The sequence below is a fragment of the Pteropus alecto genome, unplaced genomic scaffold (assembly GCF_000325575.1).
Source record: "Pteropus alecto unplaced genomic scaffold, ASM32557v1 scaffold3, whole genome shotgun sequence".
Classification (NCBI taxonomy): Eukaryota; Metazoa; Chordata; class Mammalia; order Chiroptera; family Pteropodidae; genus Pteropus; species Pteropus alecto.
Genome location: NW_006442484.1, coordinates 33775375 through 33788295, shown reverse-complemented (window position 1 = coordinate 33788295; position 12921 = coordinate 33775375). Strand labels below are relative to the sequence as shown.

General features: G+C 38.2%; 1 protein-coding gene across 12 annotated transcripts in view; it reads left to right on the top strand.

Annotated features, from left to right (window-relative positions):
* The window catches only part of ITGB6 (integrin subunit beta 6), a 119364-nt gene that overhangs the window by 64339 nt on the left and 42104 nt on the right, over window positions 1–12921 (top strand). For all 12 annotated transcript variants that reach the window (XM_015596708.2, XM_025039224.1, XM_015596713.2 and 9 more), the window contains one exon: window positions 1935–2030. In XM_015596708.2, the coding sequence (XP_015452194.1) occupies window positions 1935–2030 (96 nt within the window). The remainder of the gene's footprint in view (window positions 1–1934; window positions 2031–12921) is intronic.

Sequence of the window (12921 nt, the reverse complement as noted above, 5' to 3'; positions counted from 1 at the left end):
CTGAAATCAGATTAGAAAAAATTATTCTCTAAAAAATGAAAATTCAGTGAGATAATGTATATAAATGCTTAATACAGTGTGGGCAATTAATTTTTAAAAATCTAATGTTTCATAAATTACCTGCTACCATTCCTTGCCTAAATTTCTTAACTTCAACATGAATGTTTTCTCCTAACTTTTGATCACCAGTATTCCCCAAACATATATATTCTTTCATTATATAAACCGCCTTTCCATATTACAAGATCCATGAGGGTAGCCATATTTTGTCTTTTAGCCAACAAGGAACAAGAAATTGTGAGAAATGAATCCATTTTTCATTACCTTTTCTTAGTAACTATTCAAATACCCCTTAATAGACATGTTAAAAAAAAGCAGGACCATAGGAGCAAAATACTACCTGTTACCTAATATAATCTTCTCATCTAATAAATTTTCAATTCATTCTGTTGAGTAAGTTGCTACAAATGCACAGAAGCCATGGACTATTTCCATGCCTGCCTGTAACATAACCTCCTGGGTCCTTTGAGCACTTCCTATGTATTCAACATTGGGCCAGGTTCCTGGGGCCACAAAATAATGACGTGGTCCCTGGTATAATTGTGGGAATTAATCCAGCTGATCTGGATCAAATAAAAAATCATATTTCCTATCTATGAAGGGCTACAAGGTATGATTTTGGCTATATGAACACAGCAGTTGAAAGCTTCAAGAATATGAGAAAAGGAGGGACCAGCATTGGAGGAGTTCACGCTTAAGGGTGAACTAGTGTTTGGTGTTAAGGATGTTTAGTGTTTGGGCAGTTGAACAGCAGAGGAAAATGTCAGACTTGGGAAAATTTATATTATCTGGATTCTACTAAGATCTACTAGTAAAAATCCAAAAGGCACGGAAAACGTAGCAAACAGCCAGATTTGTGGTTGGGTCATTTTCCTGAGTATTTTAGGCAAAACTATACTTTTCCATTTACTTGAATCTTGTGCCTAAAGAAGGCATTAAACAAAAATACCCCAGAAGTGCTGAGGATAAGTGAACGCACTGCATTAGTGTTCAGTGTCCCTCCACTTTGGCTGATTTCAGACACAATTGACAAATTCTTCGTTTAATTGTTTGCAGGCTACTCTTTCACCTGAGTTTCCTCTTTGTACATTATCCACATTTGGATTCATCCCAGAGGCAAATGTGCTGCAATTTTTCAGCCTTGGAAAGTAAAAGCCATCTTCAGATTTGATAATTAACGACTTCTTTATTTTTTAAAGTACCCATATCACTTGGGAATAAATGTGTCAATAGAATGTGTTTTCGACTGTCCTGTGAAAATATTGCAGGAACTCATAAAACCGATTAGTGACATCAAAAAGGCAATAAGACCAGCCCCAAGAACTGGTATAGGAAGAGCTCAAGTCAGATGGACGGAGGAATTGTGGTGTGTCATTTCTCAGCAGGCTGTCCCTTCCCCAGCTCTTATTCTGCCTCATCCAATTCCAGTACGAGTTTCAGAGCTATAAGAGTCACCCAGTGACATCTGTCAGAGTATACCTGCTCTTCCTTCCACTTTAACATTCCCTCTAACCTGAGTCTGCTGGCAAGTGGCACTTAGAAGAAGAAACGTGTCTCTACCCCTGAAAATATGGCACACTACGAGTTGTTAAGTAAATTTCAAGTGATCACATTAGAAGTAACAGCGCATAATGCACCACATTGACAGGCACTGACTCTTAGGAATTAACTGGATTTACAAGATTTAGGAAACAATTATTAAACCAATTAAGTAGTGCTAATTGTGTATTTGTTTACTTAGAGTGATAGACACAGTAAGGCCTATGAGCATTAAAATGCCAAACTCAGTAAGATATCTTTGGAAAAAAACATTCCTTTATTTATTTCACATACTTTTGTTAAGATGATACTTAAAATCTATGTGTTAATTTTAGGAGTATCCGACAATCGGACAACTCATTGATAAACTGGTGCAAAATAACGTGTTACTCATCTTTGCCGTAACCCAGGAACAAGTTCATTTATATGAGGTAAGCAAACATAATTCAGGAAATTCCATCAAGGGGATTATTCGACATGAAACTTTAACATTAACCCTGAGTTTAACGCATGGGATGCTATTAGAAAATTATTAACACATGCCAAATGTACTGGACACTTGGAAAAGTGGATTCAGTTACTGTTTATAATTTAAATGATAAACACAGAGGTGCCAAGAAGAATGGGGACAGATATGTGGGACAAGGAAAAAAGAATTATGGAAATGAAAAAATAAGTCGTAAGAAAGCACCAATAAAGATAGGACCACTTTTCTAATGGAAATCTAGTCTATCTCCCCTTGAACTATTTCATCTGATGAGGAGAGAATTAACAGAAAGCAGAAAAAATTATGAGAATGGGAGGAGAACTGACTTTAAATGCTCTGACATTTGCAAATTAGATACGAGAAAACATATAAGTAGAGACACAACTCAAGCTATTGAGAAGTGGAAAGTTGCAAGAAAAAAACTTGTTAGACTGAACCAAAAAATAATTTCTCCATAAAGTAGCTGGATTTGCAGTTCAAGTTTTGGGATGCCAGCACCAACTACAGAGAGAGAACTTTCATTAGATGAAATAATGTTTGTAAACCAATACTTAAATCGTAAAACGCATATGCAAACACAAAAGATTTCTGTGGTTTCTTTCTGGTCTAAGAAAAACAATGTGTCAAAATGCCATGAATTGAGGTACTAGCAAATGATCTATTTCTAATGCGCAGTGTCACAGAGAAGTAAGGACTCTCTAGCCTGGGACCTAGAAAATGTCAAGAAAATAGGCGTACATTAAATTGTCTCCAACTTTTGTGCTAACGCTTCAAATACACCTAAATTCAGAGTCTGATCTCCCATTCCTTTTGAAAGGATCTCTTAACTCCTCAGTGACTTTACAGGGTTCAAGAAACACTGAGATTACTTCACAGAGGCTTTGATTAAATGCCACTCAATGCTGAGATTGGTGCACCCCATAAACTTGCATTAGGTTATGTAGAAAGGATCCAGGAGGAGATCCTATCTTGCATTTTTAATAAGAGGAGGTTATTGTACTCCAGGTGAGATTGCCTTCTGCTGAAAACCAAGGAAGTCCCTTGCAATCAAGCTGCATACTTGAGGCCTTTGTTCTATGCAGAGATCATGTGGGTTCACCTGATCTGGGCATTTTCTTAAGGCTCTTTAGTATGTGATACTTGTTTCCAGTGGTTTTAAGTAGTAGAACTGCGGTAAAGATTTAAAAAAATATATACCACAAATACAATAGTGAGTCTATTCTGCCTTTGATACTTAAGGCTAGTGTGAGAGGACCCTGGGGGTCTCAACACCTCCTCCACAGCAGGGCTCCTGTTTTGAAGGGGGAGGGGGTGTTGCACAGAACTTTTCTTAACAGGAGAGTCTGGGAAACACGACTGATGATCATGAACACAGACGACCATAACTCATTTTGGTAATAGTCTTTAAGACTCACAACTCATTTATATACCTCCTCAAAATTGCTATTAAAAAGACAGAGGAAAATAACTATGTGGCAAAACAGAACCCGTCGTGTTTAAGCTAGTTGCATCCACGGTTCCTCCCTTGTTGCAAAGGAATGCCCATTTCCAAGAAGAACACCAGATTAGAACTGCCTCTAATGTAACAGCAGGACATTCATTTCGCCTGTCTACTAATCTCATTATGAGGCAAATTTACGTTCTGTCATGATCTGTGGTCTTTACCATCCAGGCTCCGTTAAATTCAAAGGGACATTCGTAGGGAGCCACGTAGTGGACCAGGTCAGCAGCCCACTCTATGACTTCAGTCTTTTCATTATTTTATTTTTATTTTGTTGGGTTCGCTATTCCATCTGTATTAGTGGGGGCAGACAGCTGCCTGGTCTCAAGATAATGACAGCAACATTGCACTTTCCTGAAAGTTTCACACAGCATGAAAATGCTGATCTCTTGTTTTATTGATAATGAAAACTGAAAATAGACCAATAATGGCTTGTGTTGCTTTTCCACTTAAATCTCTTAGAAGGAGCCTTATGTGTGTGCAGCAGCCCTGTGCAACCTGATGTTTGGATAGCTGTGATAGAGAAACTTAACTACTAAAGAATCACTGAAAAATAAAACCAGCAATAGGAAAAGGAAAGCTACTAAGTGGTAGGAGCTAATGGAAATTCCAGGGGGCAAACTGCCTGCCCCAGTTCTGTGTTGAGTAGAGTTGTGTGCATACACCCCAGGCAGGGGATGAGTTAGGTTCAATGGCGCCCTATCTTGCAGCAAAAAGATTTATGTAGCTCATTCATGGAATGCAGGGAAAATGACTGTTTTTTCAGTAATTCTGGTAAGATGCGCTGGGCTTCCCAGATGTGTAGTGCTGCTGTACTTTGTGGTAACAGAGATGAACAAACAATGGAAAGGATAAAGTAAGCAGTTTCTCCTTCAGTTCAATATGACTACAGTGTGCACCCCATACTCCAGCAAACAGATATTTTGAGCAAACTTATTATTACGAATAGTTTCCTGTTTGTCTAATTACAGGGTTCAAGAGATAATGATAGATAATAGACTGAGCCGTAGGTAGTATATTACATTCTAGTGCTAACTACCATTTTGATTCAGTATTCAATTATCCAAGCTTAAAAACAATTTTTTTTATCTCCTCTGTTGTTTTCAAATGTTTACTGTTAATTTACTGTTAATTTACACTAAGATAGTATCAGGCTAATAAGCCTCAACTGTCTAATTTGACTAGTCTTTCCTTCCTAATGAGATATTGAGATAAAAAACAATTAAATAAGCATTCTTTACTACATTGTCAAATTGTTAACCACCTGGGATTATTTACAAGACTTTAAAACATTCTATATCTTTCAAAATGTCTACATCTGCCTGGAAAAGATGAGTTTTATGAAGTTATAATAATAATTATTATATGACCTTGTATTTATGTTGTAGTAATGTTGAAACACAGCACTTAGAAAGTAAACAAGATATATTGGTAATAGACATGTCCAGTTTAGTCTGTGACCATTAATTGATGTCCCTATGGTTATTAGGACAGAGTGATGTGTCTAAAGCATGGGACAGGCACCCAGGCTGGTTTTTATACCACCGAAGGGCCTCTCCCTGGAGGTAAAAAGCCCTTGATTATCAGCTCTTTGAGGAAAATGGTGGGTCTTGTTCATCTTTCTGTTTAAGACAATTTTCAATATACACTAGATTCTCAGTAAATATTTGTTGAATAAATTTTTTAAAAATTGCAGTGCAAACACCTCATCTTTTCTCAAATTGGATTAAAGTTTCTAAATAGGGACTTGAAGTTTTGGGTGACAAATACTTGTCAAGATTGAGGGAACCCATGCGTAAGAGCAGGTGGAGGTGCCTGACCCTTTGCTACGATCCCTTTAGACTCAGCTGGCACCAGAGAGGAAAGAATACTCTGTCATCAGTCTTAGAACCAGCCTGCTGGATGAGCTCCAGAATTTTCTTACTAGGCCATGAAAGAAAAACCCCTGAGCAATTAGTTGTTATATCTAAAAACAAGCATGAAGAATAGCCACAAAATGCTCTGAGCCTGACATTCTTGTGTGGCTTGTGAAAATTATCAACCATATACGAGTTTCAATTTTATTTCACCCCTTCTTTTTTTTTTTTGCTCATCTTTTGAACTTTCACTGCAGCAACAGAGTTGAAAGGCAGAGAAATGAGGGAGGAAGATAAAACGAAAATTGGACCCTTCTCCTGCTTATTAGCCTGTTCTGTTACCATTTTGTTTTACAATGTTCGCTGTTGGAAAAGGTCAAAATAATTTTGCTCTGATGAAAATTCCTATAGTTTTGGCCTTGGTATTTACAAAAACAAAGCAAAACAAACAAACAAACAAAAATAAAACGACCTCCAACTTTAGTAGTCAGTGACTGAGCCCGGAGCGGGGAAATCACCATGAATTCCAATGGTCTTTGTGCAGATAAAATCTAGCTAGCTGTAATATAGCAAATTATTGGGCATGGTGTAGAAAGTTGTTATTTTATCCTATCAACCCCAACCTATAGTGAGGTATTTCAAATTTATGCTTTTAGTAAAAATAAAATCATCTAAGAATGAAAAGGCAATTTGTGAATTATGAGAAATATCCTTGTAGTTAATAAATTGTTCTTAATTCAGGTATAATAGAAAAGGATTTTGATTTCTCTTTAATTGATGGTGTCTGGGAACAAAAACCGAGGAGAAGCATCTGTTTACACTTCCCTCATTAATAAAGCCTCTTTTAAAATTTGGAAATAGGACTCATGCCTTCAGATTATCAGGGCAAGATTATTAGAAGTATTTTCCAGTCTAATTAATAAATCAGAAAGTCATCAGTAGCTATCCTTTAGATGCCACATAGTGCTTTTCTTCTAAAGAATTCAAAGCCTCATAATCCAGAAAATAAACACACAGAAAAAAAAAATACGGATTTAAAGTAGGGTCTTAATGAGATGCCCTATTATGCCAACCCATGTAGAACTAAAACATGGGATTTCAACGATATAATACCTAAATGTTTCAAGATTTACACAGCACCCAGAATATCTAGCATATCATTGGGACCAAGATGCTATTGACTGAAGTCGCTCATTTATTTATTTATTCATTCATTCATTAATTCATTCATTCGTCAAATATTTCATGAGATCCTCCCATGAACCAGGGTTTCTGATTATAGAAGAGAAGAATAAGACAGTGCCTGGCTCGAGAATTCTCATAGAGCATTAACAGACTTGTGGACCAATAATTTGCCTAACGAACATGACAAGGGCATTTTAGAAGTTGTATTCTGGAAAGAGACCCTAAGGCAGAGTTTTGCTGAGCAGCCAGTTTTCAATCAGTCAGTGTTTTTAGTTTTTCTATTCACCATCTTGGTTAGAAGGGGCAGCAAATTAATTGGCAATCTTAAACTACCTTTGATGCTCTCAGTACCATAATGTTGGACTAAGCCTTTTTATTTATAGCTGGGGAAACTGAGAACCAGAGATGATATGCAACTGTAACTATAAAAATAATTGGGAAAGTTTGCTGAGGGCTTACTAGGTAGCAGTCTGGGGTTAAGATTTTAACTCGTTTTACCTTTTAATCTCCGTTTTATGGCTATAGAACCCAAAATAACAAAGCAAATTGCATAGAAGAGTCAGGATTTGAACCCAGGCAGTTTGTGTCCACAGCCTCAACCACTGAGTTAAGTCGCAATTGAAACTGGACTGCTGTAGTGAAAGAACGTACTAATTTCTAGCAACTAGACCACCAGAGAAGCAGCATTTTAAATAAAGTAATTGACTTTGAAAGTCACTGAGCAGTGAAAGCCCAGAGCCTAAGGGTGAGCTGAGCTGCTTGACAGAGGAACCAATAAGTGAAATTCTTATAAAAGGCAGAGTCCTTCAAGGCCAGTAAACACTAGGGTTCTTTGATGTTGCTATTAATTTAAATGAATATGGCAATTTTTAAACGTATAGACTTGAAAAAGAAAAGAGACATTTGGATTCTACTTTGTGGGTCGTTTAAGCTCTGAGCGGCAAGAACAGGCCAGGGAGCATGAAGTCATTAACCAACCATCTAAAACAGCTATTGTTGAAGCATTTGAGATTTCACTTCCTTGTAATTGTCATCAGTTTGGCTCAAATAAACTCATAAAAATTCAATAAATAAATAGTAAAATAGCTACTGTCTATGGTAATCGCTATCTACGGTTCTAGTCAAAGGGGGAAAAGGGGACACATGGTCTGACAAAGGCTATAGGTTTGTTATGATACAATTCAAGCACACAGAAACATAGAGTAAGGTAGTGAACATTCACATGCCTACCACCAGATTTCTCAGATCTTGACATTTCGCTTCCATATTTGCTTCAGGTTTTTTTTTAAAGAAATAAAACATTTGAGATATAGTTGACTGTTGTGTAACTGCTCAACTCTGACCCCACCTCTCTCTTTCCTCCCATAGAAATAACCAGTATCTGAACACAGTGTTTATCATTCCCACATTTATTTTTTGTACTATTAAAAATATATGTATATCCACAAATAATTACAGCGTTGCGGCATACAAGTTTAATTTCATATTATTTCTACTATTTGATTTTTGACTCAATGTTATGTTTTGGGATTTTTTTTAAATTATGGTAAAGTGTACATACACAATTTACCATTTTTACCATGTTTAAGTATATAGCTCTGCGACATTAAGTACATTCACATTGTTGCGGTCAAATTTTTGAAGCTTATCCATGGAGATACTTATAGTTCTCATTTACTCTGTTTCACTGCTACGCATATTCCATTGCAGTGTGTTCATTCTGCATCTGAGGGCATCGTAACACTTCCAACTGTGTAGCATTACAGATGTTGCAGCCATGTACATCCTTGCACACATGTTCTCTACTGAGGATTCATTTCTGGAAGTAAAGTCCCCAGGTCACTGGGGAATGGCATTCTCAACTCTCCTTGGTGTGTCCAAGCCGCTTTCCAAAGTGGCTGTATCAGTTATTCTCCTGCCAACAATGTGGGAGTGTGACTCCCCACCCTCCCCCCAAAAAAACCACCACATTATTTGAAAGAGAAAAAAGAGCAAAGATAAAGAAAAGCATAAAGAAGAAAATAAGAATCACTCAAAACTCACCGCTCAGACATAGCTAACCATTCTTGACATTTTAGAATAAGTCCTCTTTTTTTCTTTGCATAATTTACATATTTTAACATAATTGGCATCGTATTGTACATATTAAGTATGTTCAAATTTTTTTTGAATGAGTTGATATATTTACAGTCTTAAACTGCGTTTAGTTATAAGTGTCACACAATCACTTTATTGACAAGGATGACATTAGAGAAAATCAAGGTCATTTTACAAAATCCCGAATCTGTGGTTGCTGTACTTATAGGATGTCTGCTTTAAAATAAAAGCTAACTGCTTCCCATCAGTAGCTACAGAACATCACAATTACTACATTTTTACTTACTGGGTTACTTCTTTACATATTCACATGATTTGATTACTTTTTTACACATTCATGTATAACTTTCATGATAACTTTAATAGGAACAACAAAATATTTCTAATACTTATTTTCTTATCCCTGCAAGTGCCCCCTTAGTGAGGACTCTAACGTCTGTGACCAAACTCAGCTTCTCCAAAGGCTCCTCTCCATTCTGAGCTCTAAGCTGTATAACTGCCTTTCTTTATGCTTTCTCAAAGGCCCTCAGGATGCAGGCACCTCTGTTTAACTCATTTACCCATCTACCCTCTGAAGCTTTCCTAAGGTATCAGTTGGCCACTCTTGTCTGTGTCTGCAAGGCTGGCCCAAATTACTATGCTATGCTAAAAGGAAGCTCAACTCCAGCTTGGATCGCCATGCAAGAGTCTAACTGGAAGCAAGCATTCTCCACATGGCAGAGCCTATTAAGCAGTTACATGTGGCATCAAGGCATGAGGAATAAGTTAAACTGACAGCCCCCTGGACCTTAGAAGAGTTTGGGAGTATTATATATCTTAATTTTGTGCCTAATTATCTGAAAGAGCCCTTAAAATGCTACAGAGAAGCTAGTATTAATTGAAATATAATTCAATATCTTGTTGCCCCTGTAGTATTGAATCTTCAAAAAGTAAATAGAAAATTTTGGAATCAGAAAATATTTTTGAGCTTGAACAGTTTGGGCATACTTTATTCATTAATTCAGGCATCGGCATATTTTTTCTATAGGATTGCCAGATTTAGCACATAATATACAGGATGCCCAGAAAAATTAAAAATTTAAATAAGCAACAAAGAATTTTTAGTATAAGTATGTCCCATGCAATATTTGAGACACACTTACACTAAAAGTTTTAGAAATTTTACTAAAAAACTGGAAAAGAGTAGTGTGCAGGGATGGAGAATAATTAAAGGGGAAAGATTGAGATCTTACTTCAAGTATCTTCAGGGAAGACCCCTTTCAAGAAATTATTATGGAGCAGCAACCTGAAGGATGAGGAGTTTTCGAGAGGGGAAGACATGTGCAAAGGCCCTGAGGCAGTAAGGGACTCAATGCTCACTGTGTTTGAGAAACCGAAATAAGGCTAATCAGCCTAATGGGAGAAAGAGATAAAGTGGGATAGGAAGGTTAAAACCAAACTCTCAGTCTTAAAGGCCAAGAGCAGTAAGCATGATGCTATTCCATGGGCAGCAGGCATTCAAAAACACTTTTGTTGTTGAATATAGAAGAGATGTCTTAAGCCTCAACGAAGTATTGAAGTATGTTATAATTGAGGATACCTTCTGAATTAAGGGTATACAGATTTAAAAACATAACACCTTTATTTTCTAAATTGCCACAGCCCTTCTTGGACAGACCATTCTGTATCAGTCATTCTTAAACTTTGGTGCTCATTAGAATTGCCTAGAGAGCTTTCTAAAATGACCAATGCCCAGGCCACGCCCCAATCCAATAAATCAGTACTTCTGGGCCTGAGATCCAGATATCATCAGTGTTTTTAAAAATCTCTCCTAGTGCATCCAAGCACCTGGAGAGCTTTTTAAAAGGCAAACTGATCCAGGAGGTCTGAACTGGGCCCTGAGACTCTGTACTTCTCATAGCCCCCAGATGATATTGATGCTGCTGGTCCATCCACCAGACTGCAAGTTATCAAGGGCTAATACCTCTTTAGCAGTCCTCGTGTATACAACACACACCTGCTCTCTCTTTTCTGCTCCCCTTCATCGTGTTCCTACCAGTCATCCTTCAAAGTTTTATTACCTGCCATTGGGTCTGCAAAGCAAAAGAGCATGCTAAGGAACCTAACATCGCTTCCCATTTTAGAAGAGCTTTCTGAAGCTTTGGGATTTGCATTTGTGAGCAAAGGTCTGCAATTCCTCTCAAAAAGCAGGGTAATCTTATTAAGAGATGATCTGCTGTATCCTCAGTAACAAATACTCCATGTAGCCTCTTTGTTCTCGAAGTCTCCATTCTCCACTGCCTCTCTGTACTTGTTTGTCTGAGAACAATCACACATGGTGGGTCCATTTGTCTTTTCTTATCACTCTGTTACTGCTGCCGAGCACTCGCTCAGCTGTGCGCTACAGCTTCTTGGCTGACAAGATAATTACATTCTGGGGCAGACTGGGAGAAAGACAGGTAGTGCTCGAAAGTTCTGAAGCCGACTACTAGTCATCGCTGGTGCAGACTTCAAGATCAAGCACCTGATCTAATTAACACACTCCCATCACTGCCTACTTGACTATGGAATGCTGACAATTGAAAGCCCGAAGGCAAAGCAGATATCATGCAACCCAGACATTCAAGCTACCTTGTGCCAGAAACAATTACATATTCTTTTTGGAATCTTGGGTGTCCTAGTAACACAGTCGAGCCTGGGGGTAAACTTTTGCATAATACTGGGAGCCATGCATTTACCGATAATGAACAAGAGAACCAGTGGAATAAAACCTCACAAGAATGAAAGACCTCACGGCAAGAAAGCCTTCTGATTGCCTTCGCAAGGACTTATTTTGTGAAAGCCAGCCCACCCCTAGCTCTGGAAGAAGCATACTGCTTGACAAAAGCGAGGCTTTTCCAGCAAAGAGCTGTTTTCCTTTGACCAGACATATAGCACAATACAGTTCCCCAGGAAATTTTTTTTTTTTTTTACCCTATGGTTTCACTACTTCCTACATTTCTTTCAAGATGTAGCCTTTCAGTTTGAAAGTGATTACAGGCACAACCCTTTTTCTTCTTTTCTTTTTGCTTTGGGTAGGAAAATGTTCTGTAATCTCTAAGCCCCTATGTCTAAATATAAGGCACTGTTATCTTAACTTTCTAATGAGACTCACCCTCACCAGCTGTTGGCATTTGAGCCATTTCTTGGCACAGCCTGGTGGAGCAGAGCGAGCACTGGCTTTGGAGCCAAGACCTGTATCTAACACTTATCAGCTCTGTGACTGGGCAAGGTACTCATTTCTCCAGCTAAAACGAAGGGTTTAAAGGTTAAAGAAATCAAAAGAACCCTAGCAGAATGTTATGGGTTAAATTGTGCCCTCCTCCCCCCCCAAAAAAACATGTTAAATTCCTAATGCCTAGTACCTCAGAATGTGACCTTATTTAGAAATAGGGCTTTGCTGATGTAATTAGTTAAGGTAAGGTCATACTGGAGTAGGGTAGATGTTTAATCCAGTGAAACCGATGGCCTTAGAAGAGACACAGAGACGGAGACACAGGAGGGAAAACAGCACGTGACAATGGAGGCAGAGATTAGAATGATTCATATTCAAGCCAAGGATGCCAAGGATTGCCAGGGACCACCGGGAGTTAGAAAAAAAAACAAGGACAAATTCTCCCCTTCAGGTTTCAGAGGGAGCGCGGCCCCGATGACACCTTAATCTCAGACTTCTGGCCTCCAGAACTAAGACAATTAATTTCTGTTTTTTTGTTTTTTGTGTTTTAAGCTGCCCAGTTTATGGTACTGAGTTATAGCAGCCCTGGAAACAAATATATCCACTTAACTTACTCTTACTCATTAACCTCTCTCAGGCTCACCTATGACATCTCTAGACCAGGACAGTCATTGCTGGGTACCTGCCACCAGTGGCCTGGTGAAGAGATCTGATCCTAAGGTAGAGCATGGTGGGTGGGTTCAGCTCTACTACTTCCTGATTGGATGACCTCAGGCAAGTTAACTAAATTCTCTAGGCCCCAGCATCTTTGCAGTAAAACAAGGATAATAATGGTACCTAAATAACAGAGCTTCTGTGAAGAATGAAAAAGATGACACTGCCAATTACGAGTGTTAACTCTAGCAATTCTTCCCTAGATGATGTTAGGAGGAGAGTTCTGGACACCTTTATACCTGTCTACAGTGTGGGCTCATTGCGCCAGAATAAGGAGATTAACAGAGGA